This window comes from Aspergillus clavatus, genomic scaffold, assembly GCF_000002715.2.
Source record: "Aspergillus clavatus NRRL 1 1099423829805 genomic scaffold, whole genome shotgun sequence".
NCBI classification, from domain to species: domain Eukaryota; kingdom Fungi; phylum Ascomycota; class Eurotiomycetes; order Eurotiales; family Aspergillaceae; genus Aspergillus; species Aspergillus clavatus.
Genome location: NW_001517094.1, coordinates 1222217 through 1242045, shown reverse-complemented (window position 1 = coordinate 1242045; position 19829 = coordinate 1222217). Strand labels below are relative to the sequence as shown.

General features: G+C 52.5%; 8 protein-coding genes across 8 annotated transcripts, besides 1 other annotated feature; 6 read left to right on the top strand and 2 right to left on the bottom strand.

Moving 5' to 3' along the window:
• Positions 1-1036: 1036 nt before the first annotated feature.
• On the top strand, positions 1037-2329 carry mac1 (putative copper-activated transcription factor GRISEA; the record flags this gene model as incomplete). The annotated part of the gene is made up of 1 exon (XM_001268938.1): positions 1037-2329. One exon carries the CDS (start codon positions 1037-1039, stop codon positions 2327-2329), a length of 1293 nt encoding a protein of 430 aa, XP_001268939.1.
• A 674-nt stretch (positions 2330-3003) lies between these two features.
• On the bottom strand, positions 3004-3475 carry ACLA_022260 (MICOS complex subunit MIC10; the record flags this gene model as incomplete). Its single annotated transcript, XM_001268937.1, has 3 exons — positions 3004-3053; positions 3113-3263; positions 3401-3475. 3 exons carry the CDS (start codon positions 3473-3475, stop codon positions 3004-3006), a joined length of 276 nt encoding a protein of 91 aa, XP_001268938.1.
• A 377-nt stretch (positions 3476-3852) lies between these two features.
• Positions 3853-8377, top strand: ACLA_022250 (ribosome biogenesis protein URB2; the record flags this gene model as incomplete). Its single annotated transcript, XM_001268936.1, has 2 exons — positions 3853-3870; positions 3947-8377. 2 exons carry the CDS (start codon positions 3853-3855, stop codon positions 8375-8377), a joined length of 4449 nt encoding a protein of 1482 aa, XP_001268937.1.
• A 1060-nt stretch (positions 8378-9437) lies between these two features.
• Positions 9438-11423, top strand: ACLA_022240 (nucleobase cation symporter-1 family protein; the record flags this gene model as incomplete). Its single annotated transcript, XM_001268935.1, has 5 exons — positions 9438-9537; positions 9643-9713; positions 9784-10033; positions 10102-10829; positions 10887-11423. 5 exons carry the CDS (start codon positions 9438-9440, stop codon positions 11421-11423), a joined length of 1686 nt encoding a protein of 561 aa, XP_001268936.1.
• A 760-nt stretch (positions 11424-12183) lies between these two features.
• ACLA_022230 (uncharacterized protein) lies at positions 12184-12399 on the top strand (the record flags this gene model as incomplete). Its single annotated transcript, XM_001268934.1, has 1 exon — positions 12184-12399. One exon carries the CDS (start codon positions 12184-12186, stop codon positions 12397-12399), a length of 216 nt encoding a protein of 71 aa, XP_001268935.1.
• Positions 12400-12897: 498 nt separating this feature from the next.
• Positions 12898-14458, top strand: ACLA_022220 (putative cytochrome P450 pisatin demethylase; the record flags this gene model as incomplete). Its single annotated transcript, XM_001268933.1, has 2 exons — positions 12898-13025; positions 13087-14458. The coding sequence occupies 2 exons, from the start codon at positions 12898-12900 to the stop codon at positions 14456-14458; spliced, it is 1500 nt and encodes a 499-aa protein (XP_001268934.1).
• Positions 14459-14994: 536 nt separating this feature from the next.
• ACLA_022210 (uncharacterized protein) lies at positions 14995-17736 on the top strand (the record flags this gene model as incomplete). Its single annotated transcript, XM_001268932.1, has 1 exon — positions 14995-17736. The coding sequence occupies one exon, from the start codon at positions 14995-14997 to the stop codon at positions 17734-17736; it is 2742 nt and encodes a 913-aa protein (XP_001268933.1).
• Positions 16294-16794: a mobile genetic element.
• Positions 17737-17830: 94 nt separating the features above from the next.
• Positions 17831-19082, bottom strand: ACLA_022200 (putative adenosine deaminase; the record flags this gene model as incomplete). Its single annotated transcript, XM_001268931.1, has 4 exons — positions 17831-18022; positions 18107-18773; positions 18830-18972; positions 19026-19082. The coding sequence occupies 4 exons, from the start codon at positions 19080-19082 to the stop codon at positions 17831-17833; spliced, it is 1059 nt and encodes a 352-aa protein (XP_001268932.1).
• Between the last annotated feature and the right edge of the window lie 747 nt (positions 19083-19829).

Here is a 19829-nt window from a genome sequence, read left to right as displayed (position 1 = left end):
TCACATTTTCGAGTTCCGATTTCATCAGGGGAAATTTATTTTCCTACTTAGCAACTTGTACCTACTACTAGCTATCATCGCTTCCTCCATCGGCGGTGAATCGACTGGAGCTGGAATCTGTGTCTCTCGGGTTTCTATCTCTCAGCCTCTTTTGTGACGATTGGAGGGGAATACAGCATCTCATACTCCACCTTTTGCTAGACTGATTCCTCCCCACCTCTCTCTCGAGCAAACCGGAACGTTCCGTTCTCGATAAGGGCCTGGTCCCTATTGTGTTGCTTCATCTCGTACAACGATCTCAGCAATTGGTTACCGAGCAGACAACAACCGAAACGCCTCGTATCGTCCTTTTAGACCGATATCTACCTCTTTGGTACCTTATCGGTTGTTTCTTCCTCGAGCATAAAACTTGCAGGTCACCTTATTTGCCAGAGTGGGGTAACAACTTCATCTGAACTGGACTGGGGTGTCATCCATACGATTCTCGACCTCACGAGTCCGTGATCACTTTTATCGATAGTTCAAGAAATTGAACAGCAACAGATGTTTACTGGGAATTGGATTGTCCGAGATTGAACAACTGTAACAATGCCGCTCGATGAAGAGGGCGCCAAGTGGTCGTGGTAAGACCTCGGCTTGTCGTTTTTCACTACTGTAGATGTCTTTTTGGTGTCCTTCAGTGTTGCTAAATCTGCACTTTCCAGTAAACCATGTATCCGTGGTCATCGTTCCTCAAAATGCCAGCATTTCGACAGACTGATGATCAAAGTCCCCAAGGCGGGGCGCCCACTCGCCAAATGTCCCCATCCGAAAGGAAAATGCAGTTGTCAGAGGGAGTGTGCGTTCATGATCGCCATACCGAAAGGTTAGTAAAGCTGGGACGAATATATGTGCACTGTCCGATTTTCCCCTTTGTTCATCACGGACTTCTCTGATGGCAATTCAAGGAAATACTTGTCTATGTCGACCGGTGTATCAGGTTCCTGCAGGCATGAGCGACCATATTTCGCCTCAAACCCAACTGTCTATGAATCCGATGACTGCGCAGTCGATGTCTATGGACAGTAGTCAAGATTCCGGACGCCGAGGTAGCACTTTTCAGCCGACCACAGAAGGCTTTGCGAACACATTCAACTCTGTACCTGGTTTTGACGCGAGACACGGGGAGAACGGGTCTTTCAGCAATCTACCGTCGTATGCGCCTTATGATGCCGGTTTCGGGATTGCCAGTAACTCTCGTGATGTTGGCAATCCGGGCAATTCAGGCGTGACCACTCCATCCCTCATGGCTCACCAGACCTTCAATATTGTTAAGAGCGAAGAACCGCAAGAGAAGAAAGGTTGCTGTACCTCCGAAGCACAATCTTCTCAGCCGGAGCAGGTCTCAGGTACCTGTTGCCAAAGATCTGGTTCCATTTCGGGTACTCAGACTCCGTTGTACCAGCCATCCTTGAACGGCACGCCATATACGCCAATGTCTCCTCCGCAGATCTCATCCTGGCACGACTTCTATGCAGCGGACCATAGCGGTTATGGAACACCTTATACTTTTCAGCACCCGGGGCTCGGACAGTCTGGATTTGTGCCAAACTATGTGTCTCATGCAATGTCAGACCACTCAAAACTGGGCTTCGCGGATAACAACCCCTTTACTCAGACTGAATTGCCTCGAACGACCCCGGCGCAAACTCAGAGTCTTGGTTATTGTACTTCTTCCTTAATGAATGGGGAACTGAAGCATAACTGCACGTGTGGAGACACTTGCCAATGCTTAGGGTGCGCATCTCATCCTTTTAATAATACGACAAGACAGCACGTTCAGGAGATGGGTCTCTTAGTCACACTTGATGGCGAAGAGTCGAGTTTCGACGGTTTGAATGGATACCATGATTTCTCGTCGCGTGGCACTCCCAGTTCCGCGCCGCTGGATTATCACTTCAATCGCCTCAATCATTTTGGTCACGGTACTGATCCAATGGCCACGCACAACGGTTCTGACAAGCCTGTCCAGAATGGTGGCTCGCCTTCGGCAAGTTACGCGTCAGATCAGCATCTCATGGTGCCCTCGGAGTACTACACGATCGAATACCCAGTGAAACTTCCAAACGCTTGCTCCAATGCAAGCGGGAGTTGCCTCTGTGGCAGCGACTGTAGCTGTGTTGGCTGTCTCACACATAACGGCCACAACGGCGTAGCAATTGAGACCGGAATGATGGAAAGCAATGATCTGACCCCATTGAGTCCTTCCATGGAACATGAGGGCGTTGCATCATCTCACATGCCTATACTCAAAGGCACTCCCGCCCACTCCCCGAACCCGATGCTCTAAAGCTCTGACGGATCGTGGATGCTCTGTTGCAGCTCGACCATTCGAATCTTATGATTCCTGCTTCCTACTTCCTCTACGATGCTGAAATTGGCGTTTCACGATTTATGACCAAATACCCCTACTTATATACGGAGTAGATGCTGGACGTTAGGGCTCTTAATCTTCTTCCCTTCATTTGTGCACATCTCTGCTTGGACGACCACGTTCATTCCCTTCTTTGCCTCGCTGAATCTCTCAACTACTTTTTTTGGAGTACATACCCGGTCTCAGGTTTCGTTTCACTTACATATTCGGAGTTCATGCTTTTACCTGTTTGCTGAAAGAATCATTCCTTGGTTATTTCCCTTTTTCTAGGCTAAATGATCTATAGAGTGGTTTCCATTTCAAATTACCTCAGAAAATCTTCATGTTCTTAACTGCTCTGGTCGATTCGTGCCCGTATGAGCCAGGACTAAGCTGTAACCCATGGGCTCCATTAGAGAAGCACCGCCATACTCGCATCAAGATAGAAACTAGGAATTGGGATATGAACGGGCATTACGACGATAGACCGAATGCTAAACAGTGAATTGAGCTTAGGAAATCTCTCTGACCGACATGAAGCGTGCCTTGACCGAACTTGTTTTTCACCACCTATACAGGTATTAAACATGATGAAAATGCCAACCCATCCTCTATTTACGCAGCGCATCTCTGACGGGCGAGTCTCCCCGGCGGAAGGAAGCTAGAAATGCGTCAGTTTTGGATACTCTCATCACTAGCCTTATTTTCTTTTGGACATACCATCGGCTTCCTCCCAAGCACGACCAGCTCCGAAACCCAGACCAACCCACGCGGGCCAGGCTCTCCGCTTGAAGAGAAGGACTGAGAAGACAACACCGAAGGAAAGGCCGAGACCAGAGCGGATGATCATGGAGGAGATGGCGCGGTCCCACTGTAAGCAACGTACATGGCATGATTAGCGAAAATCGTTATTTGAAAGGGCAGGAAGCTCGCTAGAGCTCTTCTCTCATGCAATTGAAACTGTCCGCCGCTTGGACAATGGATCGGACGAAAGCGTGAGGTATGTACCTTCTCATTCAGCAAAGCCTCACTGACGGGCTTGGTCGACCGGAGGACCGGCTGGGATTCGTTGGAGTCGGCCATTGCGAAAGATCTGATAGCCCGTCTGTCAGTATAAATGTCCAGGTCATCCGACGGGTAAATCGCAATTAACATACAGCAATAGAAGACTTGTGCAAGAAACACGAGAGTGAATTGATTGAACCGAAACAGGGAGATCTAATGGATTATGGAGCAGGTCGGAAACGACGTCGATCGAGCTCTGCCGGGCAAAGGCGGTCGGAAAAACTAGGCTGGGGTGGGTTTCTGTCGTCAGTTGGCTCTCACTCGCTCTATCTACAACTTTTTTTTTTCTTCTCCGCGAACCAATCCGATAAACAACTGTCAAATGTACAGAACACCCCACACTTGATCTGGAAGAGACGACTGGGGAGTGATTGCGACATTCATCCTCATTCGAGATGCCTTCATTTGCGGAGGTGGGTCAATTATTCCAGCAGAACTCTGGTCTTCCATGCATTACATCCGCTGATCTTGTGTTAATGCGATATACAGCGCCCGCGCTCGTCGCAAGAAGCCCTCCTACGGCTCGAAAAAGGCACCGCTTCTCCCACAACACAGATCAACAATGCAGCCCAGATTCTAGGGATTGATCTGGCACTGTGTGCAACACATCCGGAAATCAACCGAACCGGCCAGATTTCGATCAATGCGGCTCCGAAAGAAGAATGGGTTCTGCGGTGGTTGTTGAAGAAATTGCGGGCAGGGAAGAGCCATCGTGTCGAACCGGCCTCGTTCCTCCTCTTGCGACAGCTCATCGATCTCATCCCCGTCAAGACATTGGCGACCATACTCAAAGACCAGAAGTTCCTTGCGACGTTGAGCGATGTGATTGCCGATCTGGAGGAGGATGTGTTTGCGAGTCTGGAGAATGGAACGGTTGACTTCCTGCGCTCTGGTTCAGAATCAAGCCACACTTTGAGCGATTCGTCGCATCAGGATGACAAGTGCGACAAGAAGGGAACAAAGAGGAAGCGGGCAGGCGACGATGACCAGGATGCGATGGATATTGACGACCAGCCGCAGACGCCGACTTCTTGCTTCCTCGCTTTTATCCGGGTCTTAGACTGCTTATACAGCCTGGTCACGTTGGCGAGTCGGACGGTGGGTGTTGATGAGGTGGCTAGCTCGCACTTGAAGTTTGCACTGCGAGGCGAGCCGGAGTCGATCGCTAAATTGCTGGGCAAATCGTTCAAGTTGGCCGCCGTTGCTACTACGCAGCTCTCACACGCACAAAAGACGACCGATTTGCAGCATCTTCTCTACATCATTCCTGCCGTCCTAGACCTCTGGGAACTGAGATCCTCTCGTCGGGACGATTCAGACGCCGGCTCAAGCCATGAATGTTTCGCCAAATACTGCTTCCAGCAGGCTCTTCGACTCCAACTCTGCGTGCGATCCGTTCGCCTCGATACTGATGAGAAAGCCCAAGTATTGCACGGGGTCGAGCGTCTGATTGCTCTGCATGTGGTTCTCCCTGCTCGCGCAGCGTTCTTTGACCGAGGCGGCTCTGGCATAGATTATTCTAGCGACCAGCCCGACTGGAGCCCTGTCAAGCCGGTTTCCGAGACTTTTAAACCTATCCTTTGTGCAACCGAGAGTACCAAACCCGGCACCAATGAGAAGAAGCTGTGGAAGACCGCTAATCTTCTGCCGGAATTCCTCGATATCGCTGCTCGCTCTGTGCCTAGAGACACCTTCCGCCGGCAAACGCACGAAGCTCCCTGGTTGGAGACTTTATTTGTTGCTGTTGCGGAATTGGCATTTTCGATTGTCAAGCAAGAGGGCTTATCCGATCATGTCGCAGAATTCGTTGTTATTCTGGAGCAGCTCTTCCGTGTGGTTCTCAACCGACGTGTACAGCTATCTCTGCATACTCTACTTACTCATGCAGCCTATACGGGCCTACTCAAGGATGACCTGTCACGAGTCGAATGGAGCTTGACTGCCTTGTTGATTGAACTTGGAGCGGATATTTTCCTGCCCAATTCCGGTCTCAAGGATTCGAGCAAGCTTTTGCAGGCCCTTCTTGGAAAGATCCTTCTACAATGGAAAGCTGGCGCGCCACGTTCGGATGCCAACTATCATGTCATCAAGAACGATATTGTAATACCTCTGTTGCGAGCATTCCTGGCTGCGAGGGACCTTCCGTCGTTCATGCAATTATGGTATGAGCAGTTGACTGAGGTCGAAGAAGCACGCATTGCAGACACTAGTTTGAGCCTCTTTACCGTTTGGGAGGACGACGATTTATGCAATATTTACAGCGAACTCGTGCGAAGCCCCCTCACTAATGCTACTGCTGCCGCACAGATGCGAGCAGCGGCGACAGAAATAAGGAATGAGGATGGCAAGGTATCCACTGCACCGAATTCCTTTGCACAATTCGTGATTCTGGAAGCGGGCTTGAGGAACCGTTCCCTCACTGGCGCGGATGTGATGGAGGATGTGAAATCTGTTCTCTTTACTCTGGCGAAGACACTACCCTCGAAACAACCTTTCCATTGGCGGTGGCGCCTCTGGCGACTTGCACGCAGTCTACTCGAGAATAACGTGCAATTAGCCGATGATCCTCTTACAGTCTCTGTCCTCAACCTGACTGATGCCGCTAAAAAGTCGATCCATCGTCATCAGAAGAATCAGATGAAGAACCAGTGCGCTGCCTTGGAAGCATTCCAAGCTTATTGGTTTGCCGTAGCTGCGATCAAGGATTCATCGAACACAGACGCATTGGAGAAGTTTGGCTCTCTTACGGGCGAGATCAAAGACTATATCCAAACAATAAGCAAGCAAGATGCGCTGCAAGCAATGAAATCGCCCTGGGATGGCCGGGTCGAGACGCTTGATTCCTCGGTGTCTCTCGCCTTGGGTTATTTCTTGACCCTTATCAAGAACCCCGGCACCTGGGCTTGCACCAAAGTCGATGACAAGCGTGCCCTTTTCGAACACATCCTATCTCTAGCTACATCACAATTCCGCTCTTCCTCCTCTGGTATCGAGTCAGCTTCATCTGAGGCGAGGTTTCTTCAGGCTTGGGCCTCTATTGTCTGCCACGAATACCTTCTTAATTCGCCGAGGATCGCCGTCGACCTCATTCATGTACTCTCTGAGCGCGTAAAGGAGGACAAGAAATACCGCAAGCTGTATGTCGAAAGCATTCAGAGAATTCCCGCGCCCTTGATTCCTCGGCGCCAGAGAGGTATTCTCTTGGACCTGCTGCAGAACATCCTCGGCCAGGAGGATAACTCGGCTGAGGTTGACCTTGGGATCCTGTCCTTGATGGCTAAGCTAGCCGATATGCCAAAATCGACAGCAACCATCACAAGTGATTGGGAGCCCGTATGGAATGCTGCCAGAGCTGTCACACTGCAGGGAACAGAGCTTGATCTTCAAACCATGAAAGCTTTCAGAAACCTACATCGAGCAGTCCTCTCAAAGCTGCTTGTGCTCTCAGTGGAAGATTACAGCAAACTCTTCAAGAAGATGTATCGCAAGGTTTCGGCGAAAGCTTTGAAGTTGAAGTCTCTCGACCGCAACTCAATGCAATGTTTTTACTTGAGAATATCGTTATCTCAGCTCTGGCTTCATCGGAAGCAGCTTTCTGGGGCATTCGATGAGAAGGAGCTTGATGCCTGCCGCCAGAAGGTGTTTGACCTGGTGGTTGCAGAAGTTCGCTCCGTTAAGGATCAGTGGAAGAAGCAAAAGGTGGAGGAAACGATTACCTTGATTAAGCTCCTAGATGCATTGGAGGATTTCGAGGATCTCGCATTGGATAATTCCGAAGTTGATAAGTTCTTATCGAAGATTGAGAGTTACGTTGAGAAGTCTATTGACTCGGGATCCTCGCTGAGAAGGCTGATTAGACGCCGCGTTTTTACTAGCCGTGGCTCTGAGAAAAGCATCACATTGCCTGTTATTCAGTGCGCAGAGACCCTTCCTCTTCAGCACATGCATGGAGAGGAGCAGCAACTGTTCGTCCGCACGACCACCGAGAAGTTCAAGTCCCTGAGCGTGGAGGAATTGACCCGGGTGGTACGGGAATTACGGGAGCTCGGGTTCATTGGTGAGAAAACCGCCTATCGTCTGCTTGTGGCTGGCGTTGCAATCGCCTCGCTCCCCTTAATTGAAGATAAGGAGAGTCCCGCAGCAAAGGAATTATCGTTCCTATGCACAGCTATTACCGAATCTGTCCCTCACAGTACGTCCATTGAGCAGTTCACTTTTGCCACAGAGTGCTTGGACATTTTACTTCGCAACCATACCCGCTGTATCGCCCAGTGGAATATCGACAGCCTTTTGGCATGTATCGCAGTGTGCGCTTCCAAGGCTGGGCCCCATATTGATCCTGAATTTGCTGCTACCATCTATACGCGGCTCTGTAAGCTTATGGGCGTGCTTCTGGGTCTTCACCGTCAGAAACTTGGCGGACGTTTCCATCTTATCCTTCCAGCCATGCAGCGACTTCTCAACTGCCTCTTCGCCCGGTCCAAGAAGCGAAGTCGGTCCATGCTCTCTGGACAGGGCCACAATCAGCAGCCCTATTGGGTTGCGCCACTAGAAGCATCGCACGCCGTCCACTTCACACGTCTGCTCACTTCCCTTTGCGATCCCACTGTCTCCTCCGTGTCGCGACCCACACAATCAGGAGGCAGCCGTGAGGGTCTGACTGACCAGACCAAGAAAGCCAAGCGCATTGCAGGCCAGTACCTGCAGTACCTGATCATGGAATACGCCCAAAGTTCACTCCGCGGCTCTTTGGCGCCGGAGGTCAAGGCGGCCATCCTTCCTGGTCTTTACACCGTTCTAGATGTCATGTCGCGAGACACCATGCGGGCCATGAATGCAGGCCTGGATATGTCGGGACGGGCGATCTTTAAGGGACTCTATGATGACTATGTGAAGTTTGGCAAATGGAACAAGGGTTGAGATGGAGGAGAGGAACAGCAGGTGGCGTGTTGAGTTTTCGTATTGTTTAGAGCACATATACCACTTTTTCTTCAGTAGATGCTGGCATAACCTTTCACGTCTTTCAGTAGCGTATAATGCTCCTTTGAATTGAATCCATCATGTCATGGAATAATGTCTGAACTTAGTCCAGCAGATCAACTCTATACAAGCCGAATCCTCAAGGCAGATGTGAATATGTCACGTGACACTAGGGCGTAACCCCCTATCAGTTGTTCTCTCTCAATGATTGTCAAACAACTCGTCAAGAATATCCAAGTCTGGTCCCATTGTCTGATGCTGGATAAATGCTCAGGAGGGAGCTAATCAACAAGGTCCAGATAATTTCAATCTTTTACTCGATCTCATCGAGTCACCCTGAGATTAGATATGCACCAGCCCACATGGCGTTCCCATCGCGGGCTCTGAGTCGCCAACAGCAGAGTCACCCGTGGAGTCTCCCCAGTCTCCAGGCCGATTGTGGAGAGACCAAGTGGAGCAGCCAACCTTTATCACTGATAACGGCGCTCTTACTCGACAGAATCGAGCAACGGAAAATGATAGCCATCACAGGAGCTCCAGGAGGGCCTCGTGGAGGGCGATAAGGGGCGGTGGTTTGCAGGTTGGGACTTGGGACCAGTGGATGACTGGGTGCTGGTCGATCCCTCGGCATCCTGGCCATTCTGGATGACGGTCTCTTATCGTAAGTGTGCATGATTTTCTGCCTAATGCGTCGGAGTAGCTAACCCATCTCGTTCGGATTCAAGGTTATCAGCAAGATAGAAAATATCGGGTCGCATTATCGTCTGGATTATCGTGGTAAATGACGGGCCACCATCATGTGTATCTGTCAAAGTTGTCCAAGACGTGGACTGCTGGAGTTTATATTCTCACATGAACCCGCCCTTGTTCATTCGTTTTCACTCATCTCGCTTGCTTGCGTCATACCTATACAGAGTAGCTTACTACCCAGTTACATCTCTGTTGGCGCTGTCTACTTATCCTACACGACAGCACCAAGCCAAAGTGACATCCAAGCGACATGGCTCGAATTAAAGGATGGATTCAGAAGCTGGAGGTGCCAGCAGAGCCTGGACTGAGCAATGCCCAGTTGATGTTGACGAACGAAGACTTACGACCAGGTGAGAATTTTGCTGGACCGGCTATCATAACCCCCGATCATGAGACGCCTTTATTTTCGTGAAACTATGGTCTGACGCGAGACTAACGGTTCTTTTTCTTTGCAGTTGAGCCGGAACGTCGCCAGTGGAGATGGTTCAATTTCGTCGCATTCTGGATTGCGGATTCTTTGAATATTGTAAGTTTTTCCGTGTTGATGGCGCATTGATTTGGAGTGTGGGCTGGGCTGATGACTTGGATTTGTATAGAACACATGGATGATCTCCTCCTCGATGATTGTGGATGGCTTGTCATGGTGGCAATCATGGATTTGTGTCTGGGTCGGATACTTCATTGCCGCTGCCTTCGTCTGCTTGACTGGTCGCATTGGTGCTACATACCATATCCCGTTCCCCGTCGCCGTGAGATCTAGTTTTGGAATCTGGGGCTCTTTCTGGCCGGTTCTCAACCGTGCCGTCATGGCTGTCATTTGGTACGGTGTTCAGTCGTTCATTGGAGGTCAGTACCATTTGCCAGCGCCTACTCCCATCAAGACTTGCCAAATAACTGACCTTATTGTGAAACAGGACAATGCGTGTCTCTGATGATCGAGTCTATCTGGCCCAGCTACGCCAATTTGCACAACTCCCTCTCTGCAAGCGCCGGTGTCGACACCAAGAACTTTGTCGGCTTCTTCCTCTTCTGGCTCCTGTCGTTGCCTGCGCTGTGGTTTCCAATCCACAAGATTCGCCATCTCTTTACCGTCAAGGCCATTTACTCGCCTATTGCTGCTATCGCGTTCTTCGCTTGGTCGATCTCCCGTGCGAACGGTATTGGACCGGTTGTCCACCAACCCGCCACCGTGCATGGAAGTACCTTGGCCTGGGCCATTGTCAAGGCGATGATGAACTGCTTGGGTAACTTTGCTGCTCTGATCATGAACGACCCGGACTTTTCGAGATTTGCCAAAAAGCCAAAGGATGCGTTGTGGTCGCAGCTGCTGACAATCCCAATCGGTTTTGGCATCACTTCATTCATCGGCATCATTGCTTCGTCGGCTTCTGCAGTAATCTACGGCGGCGAACCCGTGTGGAATCCGCTTGATCTGCTCGGAAAGTTCTTGACCGGGGCCAGCTCGGGTGAGCGATTCGGTATCTTCGTGATCGCTACTGGATTCGCTCTCGCCCAGCTGGGAACGAACATCTCGGCCAATTCCGTCTCCGCTGGCACCGACTTAACAGCACTGCTTCCCCGCTATCTCAACATCAGACGTGGTAGCTATATCTGTGCTGCCGTTGGTCTGGCAATGTGTCCGGTATGTTATAATTTCTTTCCCTCATCTGGTTGCATGAAGACAGCTAACGCGTTGCAGTGGAATCTTGTGTCCTCATCCAACCAGTTCACCACATATCTTTCGGCATATTCCATCTTTCTGTCCGCCATCGCCGGACCCATGATCTGCGACTATTATTTCAACCGCAAGGGCTATCTCCAAGTGCGAGACCTGTACAACGCCCGAAAGGATGGACCGTACTACTTTACTTGCGGTTTCTCGTGGCATGCGTATGCCTCTTATCTCTCGGGCATCATCGTCAACATCGTCGGCTTTGCAGGTGCCGTCGGCCGCACGGTACCAGTGGGAGCCCAATATATCTACAACATCAACTACTTCTCCGGGTTCATCGTCTCTGCCGGGATGTACTACACCCTTACCCGCGTCTTCCCCGTGCCTGCCACAAGTGACAGCTGGAACGAGGTCGACGTTGACTTTGAGGACTTGTCGGTGGCCTATGGACAGGAAGTTGATTCGGATGAGATGCAGGTTGCAAGAAAACTCGGTTCCTTGGATAAAGGATCCGGGTCTGATCAGAAGGGTGCTCAAGCCACCACTTCAGGGTCATATCTTTGATGATTTGTGTGAATTCCCGTGTGTCTCATTCTAATGATGTTTATTAATGATACCATTACTTTTATTTCATGATATTTTACAGAATAGTGCAAATTCAATGCTTGAAGTAACCCATCTCGCCGTCGCTAAGTATACGGAGTAGGCAGCCATTGCAGGCAGACTGATTCAGCATGTTTGCATGACGCTCCTTACCAGCTACTTAACAGGCAGCCATCCCCAATCCCTCATTTCTCTTACATCATCTACCACAACTAGTAAAGAATGGAAGCCACACAACAACCGCGATACCGCCGCATTGGAGCTGGATTTTGCGGGACCATCTGGGCTCCCTCAGAAAGAGGGCCAGCGTTCAAACGCGAAAACGGAGGACCGCATCGATGCCTCCAAAACGACTTTGAGATGCATCAAAGAGTTCTAGAGTGTCTACGACCTCTATCAGACGCAGGGCTCCAGCATCACATCCACGTCCCCCGCTGTTACACATTCATCCAGCCTACAGACAGTGAATGGTGGAAGCATCATCTCCCCCATTTCCCGGAGAGCTACGCCCCCTGCAACGTGATCCACGCACACCGCATCCCTCCCTTCCCCCAGACGACGCGGGAGCGTCTCGTGGCAAAATACTGTCCTCCCAGCCTCGCACCGGAGATCCTCACCAGCGAAACGAACGAGGATTGACTGGTTCGATCATATGTAGCAGCAACGATCTGAACGCTTCCAAGCATTCTCGCTCCGGAACTACCCTTTACATGCAGACCAGATGGAGGAGATGGGGATCTCGCTCAGCGACATGCGCGGCTACGCGGAAGCCATGGCGGAGACACTCGCCGTGATGCACTGGGCTTCTCGGGTGGACGCGAACGACGTCGAGTTCGTCCTGGTGCGTCCTGATGCTGGCCAGGGGCAGTTGGAGAACATCCTAGGGGAGGGAGCATGTGCTGTGGATGCTCGATTTCGACCTTGTGCAGGGAGATAACGATGGATGAGGCCGGGGTTGGGCAGGCTGCTGCGGCCTTTTGGAAGAATGACCCGTTCTATCCGCGACCTGGGTAGGCGAGTCTCTGGCTGGCGTTCCGGGAGAAATATGAGCGCACGAGTGAGTGGATTGTGGCCGATCGGCCGGGTGATCAACCGCTGGGACTGGCGCAACGGTTTCTTGTTTTGGTCGACGGAGGAACAGCGACCCCATGGCTGAGTTGAAGCTTGAAGGGTGCAAAGCCCGTCATGGCATCCCGTTTGCTTTAACGAAGTGCACGCAGGGTATTTTCAGGCGAATGCAGCAATTACGCATCCCTGCCGGTTGTTGCAGCTAAAAAGCACATGACCCGGTGTGGTATCGAATCGCTTCGATGCATACAAAACAGTCGACTATTTTAATTACAGTTTTAGCGACATTTTAGCAAATGTCCCCTGCTTGTTATTATTTCCTCCCTCCCCGGTGGAAACACGGTGGTCTCTTCTCAAGAGGACAGCCATGGCTTTAGCTACGATGCTGCTTTCGCTGGCGCTGGCAGCTTGCATTGCCCGCGTTGTATATCTGTGCTACTTTCACCCTCTAGCTCGCTACCCAGGGCCCTGGTTTGCCCGTTTTACCAATGCCTGGTAGGCTCTACCTGACCGGAAGTCTAGCCGGCGGACGGAGAATCTGGCTGATAATATCCAGGAGATTCGTCACTTTCTTTGGTGGTCAACATCACTTGATCGAACAACGTCTGCACGCCAAATACGGTCGTGTGGTTCGAGTAGCTCCCAATTGGCTGTCGTTCTCCAGCTCGGATGACTTCGAGGCCATCTACGGGTTCAACAAGGCGATTGAGAAGAGCGACTTCTACGACTTTGGTCGCGATCGCGGCAGCCGCGCGGAGAGCATCTTCTCCACCAAGACCGAAGCTGGCCATCGAGTCAGAAAGAAGAAGATCGTAGGACCAGCCTTAACTAGCAGCAAGATCTCTGCATACGAGCCCGTCATCGACAAGCATGTTGATATTCTACTGTTGCGGCTACAGTCGGCCGACCCCTTACCAGAACCGAACGGCCATGGCCCTCTCTCAGTCAACATGGCACCGCTGGTGCATCAGTACACTCTCGACTCAATGCTAGAGCTCATCTTCGGTCCTACGCTGGCCGCACACCCGTACACCGACACCCCTGCCGGAGACGGGATCTGCAGAACCCTCCGCATCATGACCAAGATGGCATGGAGCTTCTCCCTCTGGCCGGCCTTTGGCTGGCTCATGAACACGCGCCTAGTCGATGCCGTGCTGCGCCGACCCACCCGCAACAAACAGGGAGTCGCGACAGGAATGGCCGGCCTCATGGGTGCCGTCATGCCCATGCTTCAGAAGAACCCGCAACAAGTCACGCAGAGCCCGCAGCCCAGCATCGTGAAGAACTGGTTGGACATCCCCGCTAGCGACGCAAACCGCATGAGCCCCGGCGAAATCACCGCTGACGCCTTCAACATGGTCATCGCAGGGCCAGGCAGCACAGCCGCTGCCCTGACCGCAGTCCTGTATCACCTCGGCTCACAGCACGGGCAAACCTGGCAGGAGAAGATCCGCGACGAGACGCGCATGCCCACTGTATCCTCGCCCGCGCTACAGGCTGTCATCAAGGAGACGCTGCGCTTCAGCGCCGCATTCCCCACGGCGTTTCCGCGGGTCATCCGCCACGGCGCGGAGACGGCCATCCCGGGTCTTCCTGCTCCGCTACCGCCGGGGACGATGGTGTCGGCGAACACGTTTGTGCTGGGCCGCTCGGCAGAAGTCTGGGGCGACGACGCAGGCCAGTGGGCGCCGCAGCGATGGCTGGGCGACGAGCAGCAGCGCCGCGAGATGGAGGCGAAATTCGTGGCGTTCAGCAAGGGCTCGCGCAGCTGTATCGGGCGCGAGCTCGCTCTGCTTGTTCTGGCGAGTGCTGTCACGGGGGTCGTGCAGCGGTGGAGAATCCGAAGCCAAGGGGCGTTGCGAGGGAAGAGTTTCCTGGAGATGCAGTATGACGAGTGCTGGATGGAACTGGAACCGGTTGCGCTGTAAATTCCAATTTCTGATATGATGGTCTGGAATGCTGCCTGCAGTCTCGTCTGCTACTGTTTCCCCTGATTGTTGCATCCGTTCGTCAAATATCGGAAGAAGCTATGAGTCACGAAAAGTCCGTCGGGGAACCTGAATCGTCGCGCGCGCGTAGGATATTATCTTCGTGATCACAATTCGCTGGGCGATGCTCTGGCCCCTGCGTGTTATTCTCCACTGTGACACTCAATCTAATTTAGTGCTTCTGACCTGTTGGTGTCGGGATCTCGATTGGGTCAGCGATCTTTGTTGTCTTGGCCTCTTAGCATCGCAGAGCATCGCATAAATACGCAGTAGTTCGATCGACATCATGTCTCATTTCTTTTCCCTTTCTATTGCCTTTTATCTGCATTGAGCAGTATCAGGTCTCTTCTACTCTTTCTTGTGTGCCTCTCTTTCCACTCCGTTCGAACGATCAGCATTTGTGCTTCCTTTACATGAACGTTCTGAGACCACATAGGGTCCTTGGAAGGCTACACAGCCGTTCGTTCCGCTCCAAAATGGCATCCACAGGCGCTCTCCCGCAGACGCTCAAATCCATCACCGCGACCAAAATCAAAGAGCTCTCCAAGCAGCGCGTGCTCTTTGAAAAACGCAAGGGACAGATCTTCAAGGCCGCCCAGGACGCCCCCGATCTCCGCGCCAGGGTCCAGGTCCTCCTCGAAGGCGTCACCAAGCTCAACGGCGACCCCAACGACGCCTTTGACCGCGAGGATCTCGACGCGGATGATGCGGCCTACCATCACACCGCCAGCGTCGAGGATGGCTCCGCCCGCGCAACCTACACGAATATCCGTCGCTTCCTCCTGCAGAGCCGGTATGACCCGTCTGTCTCCGAGCGCAGTCTGCAGGACTGGGTTGCGCTGCTGGAGGAGGAGCTGCAGTCGCTACAGCTGAAGCATGAACATGCTGCTTTCTACAGTAAGCTGGTGACGGAGTGGTTGGAGAATTTGGGTAGCGACGCGGCGTCCGCGAGCACCACTCCTAGTGTCGCTGCGGGCGAGCAGAGCGACGACAAGGGGTTTGAACAGGTTGGACGGGCGGAGATGCAGGAGCAGCGCGCGACGTGGGAGGCGCTGGTTTTCGCGACTGCCGAGAGGAATCCGGAATCGATCCGTGCGTACCTGGACGGGCTTTTCGCCGCGACAGGCATGTCGCGGCAGGCGCTCAAGGAGCTCCGTGAGAGTATCAAGTCTTTTGGAACGGATCTCGCCGCGCAGAAGAAGTCGTTTAGCCTCGACGATCTCAAGTGGGTGTCTCAGTCGCTTCTGAAGACCGACCTGCTCTCGAAAGAGAAGACGGTCATCCTGAAGGAGTTCATGCGCAACGAGGCGGTGGCGCAGGAAGTCGTGGACGTGTTGAACATGCGCCTCTCTTCCTTGGACAGCTGGACCTGGCCCGAGGAAGGGATCCCCGTGGAGATGCGCCGTCAGCTGAACGGGAAATATCGCGTGTTCATGGATGAGGATCTGCTGGACGGTCTCCTCTTCCAATACCTTGGGATCCAGTTTTCGGTGACATTCAGGTCCGCGTTCGATACCTTCTTCAGGACGCGTGCCTGGAAGTTTCCCCGCCAGGATATCTCCGAGCAATTGCGGGAACGGCGCCACTACTTCCTCGACGCGCGTGCAGATATAGTCTCCGTAAATGATTTCAGGCGGCAGACATACGCGAACGACTACTTCATGTCACAGCTGCCGACGTCCGTGGACGCTGACGTTCCGGAGTATGGTGACGAAGCAAAGAGTGACATTTCGGCCATGGGAACACGCAGGAACGTCCTGGATACCAAGCATGCTCTGCTCCATCTCTTGATCACAGAGTCTATTCTTCACACTACTCTGCACGGCCAATTCACCGCGATTCGCTCGGACTTCAAGTGGTTTGGCCCATCGTTGCCACATACCACGATCCTCACGGTCCTGGACTACTTCGGGGTGCCCCAGGGTTGGCTCGATTTCTTCAAGATCTTCCTTCAAGCCCCACTCAAGTTCTCCCACGATGGCCCCAACGCCACGGTCCAAGTTCGAAAGCGTGGAGTCCCCATGAGCCATGTCCTCTCGGACTGCTTTGGTGAGACAATCCTCTTCTGCATGGACTACGCGGTGAATCAGAAAACCGAGGGCGCGTACCTCTATCGGCTGCACGATGACTTCTGGTTCTGGGGCCGCGAGGGCACATGTGTCAAGGCCTGGGACGCCATGACCGAGTTCTCCGGGGTCATGGGGCTTGAATTCAACGAGGAGAAGACGGGCACTGTTCGGCTGAAGAACCCGGATCCCAAGTTTGATCAAACCCCCACCGAGGAAACTACTTCATCGTCCCTGCCGGCCGGGGATATCCGTTGGGGCTTCCTGAAGCTCGACCCACAGGAGGGGCGCTTCATTATCGACCAGTCGCAGGTGGACAACCACATTACGGAACTTGGCCACCAGCTCTCTTCGTGCAAGAGTATCTTCGCCTGGGTGCAGGCCTGGAACAGCTACTTCGCGCGCTTCTTCAGCAACAACTTCGCCAAACCCGCCGTGTGCTTCGGCCGGAGCCATATCGACATGGCCATCTCGACTCTCGGCCGCATCGAGCGCACGCTCTTCCCCGACGGTGTCACCGCACATCTTCGCCAGGTGATCGCCGACCGGTTCAACGTCCACGACCTGCCCGAGGGATTCTTCTACTTCCCCATCGAGCTAGGCGGGCTCCAGCTCCTGAATCCCTATATCCCCTTGCTGGCCATGCGCGAGGATATCAAGCAAACGCCACAGCGCCGGTTGCAGAAGGCGTTCCTGCAAGATGAGATCGAGTACCACGCGGCGAAGGAGCGGTTTGAGAAACAAGGATCACCACAAAGCGTGGTGCGGGTCATCACAAGCAGCGACGATCACGATCGGTCCGCGTTCCTGTCGCTGAATGAGTACATGGGGTACCCGGAAACCTACAGCCGACACTTGCTGGCTGCCTACAAAGATCTCATCCGCATCCCTGGCGAGATTGACATCGGCCAAACCATGGCATTCCGCACCAGTCAAATGTCGCTGGACAGAACGGGACTGTCGACCTCGCACACCAGTCGCGGGATCACCGATTCATGGGATACCATGACGCCGTACTGGCAATGGACGGCAGAGGTGTATCATGCGGAAATGGTGAAGAAGTTCGGCAGTCTAGCGGCGGTGAACCGGGAGTTCATGCCTCTGGGGGTTGTTGAGACGCTCCGGGAAGGAAAATTCAGATGGCAGGGCTGATCTTTTGTAATGTATCGATACCCATATTATATAGTAAACGACTCCGCTTCATGATTTTGATCTCGTTGTTCCATTCGTTTCGCATACCCATAGATTATGACTTGTAGATCTCCTCAAAGTCGAGAAGAAGCCCGCGCATACGCTCCTTCTCAGCCTGTCCGCCAAAGATGACATCCACTGACTCTCGGCTCAGGCTCAAGACCTCCTCGCGACTGAGATGGAAGTGCTCCGCGGCTAGCATGTACTCGTTACTGACGGGACTGCAAAAGAAGCCCATATCATCCGTCTATCACCCATTAGTTACCAACTCCCGCCATCCACAAAAAAAAAAATAAAAAATAAGAACATAGGATGAGGAAGTCTGACTTACACACAGCACCACAGGACAATCCACATGCCTCCAATACCCAAAATGATGGTTCGGGAACCCGCCATCGATCATCTCCGCATGCACATTACATGACATGCACAGCTCCAACCCCAGCCGGCGGCGCGCAATCTCTCGCTTGAAATCCTCCGGCACATGAATGACATGGCCCAGCCTGTCCGGACGGAAGGACAGCAGCGTCTCCAGCTCGTTCGGAGACCCGGAGACGGGCGTCTCGGCGAAATGCACCGTGATGCCCAGACCGGCCGCCTTGGCCTTAGCGAAAGCGTCGCGGTAGAGACTCACATCGCCGCGGGCTGGGTTCCCGCAGACGTCGACGCCGACGACGTGCTGTGAGTGAGCGATGGCTAGGTCAATGATCTCCAGGGCGTCGGCGGAGTCGCTGTGCCCGCGGTCAATGGCGAGGATGAGATAGGTGGGCATTTGACCCGGGTGCGTAGACTGGAAGTCGTCAATGGTGGATATGATGGTAGATACGTATTCTTCCCTGGAGAAGGAAGCTGCTGATGAGGCACGCGGGATGGTGCGGAGTTCGAGGTAGCGGACGCCATCGGCGAGGAAGTCCTTGAGAACGGAGTGGGTGGCATATCGTAGGCTCTCTAGATCGTTGCAGAGGTGATAGATGGATTGGGAGAAGGTTTGGAAGAAGCTGCACAGAAGATTAACGGAAGAAATCTGATGAGGTTGGAAACCTGCGATAAGTACGTTTGAAGGGAACAGTCCACCTTGCCTGGTGGGATCACCACCAGAGGATCTTCTACGTCGAACTCGGGGTCTTGAGCCTTCTTCTTCAACCATATCTCGTGCAGACACTGGCGACTAATGCTGCCGTTGAGATGAGCGTGTACCTATTCCTGTCAGGTCTGATTCAGGTGAAGATACTTTGGAGTCACTGCAGTACCTCGACCTTAGGCAGAGCCTTGGTGAAAGCTGCGTCAACAGGTTTAGAAAAGTCCATAATTTGATCCACTTCGACTCTTTATATTGGGGGGCTGCTTGTGATAATCTATCTCATCAGCTGGAATACAGCCGTTGGAATGTGATGATGATGGAGATGGCAGAGAGTTGACGTGGGGAAATATTTCAGGTGACTCGGACATTTCATCTGTTGGATCACGAAGCACAAGATGTCCCAACAATGTCTGCTCATGATGCTTTCTGACATGAATGTATTCCATACTACTGCTCCGAGGTTAATTCCTGAAGTTTCGAAGAATCTAACTCCATCATTGGGAGAATTGGATGACTTTGATCCACAAAAGACAGTGTGTCTAGACGTCAACAGACATATATTTCCAGGATATGGACGCCCTTTACTCAGTTCAATTTCGGATTTCTATCACCACGAGCACAAACAGTATATATCTTTCGAGATAACAGTCTTTTAATACTATAAATACCCTCAGTGCTCACCGCTAGCCTCCCTGAAAATGGATTGGTTCGATGTTTGTATGATTCCCTTGGCAAGCTGTATTGGTCCAAGGACGCGTATGTACTTGCGTTGACATCCCCATCTGCCGTACGTGGTCATGCCAGACGGCCCAGCGTCATATTGCATGAGCTTGAATGTCACTGATAGTCGACAATGATTAGTCTTACTCTGCGCCTTGCAATTTCCCTTCAGCTGGCACTGGATGGATGCGTTCTTGATGGGTCTCAACAGAGCCAGATTTTCAGAGCATGAAGCAAAATGCGACTCCACCCC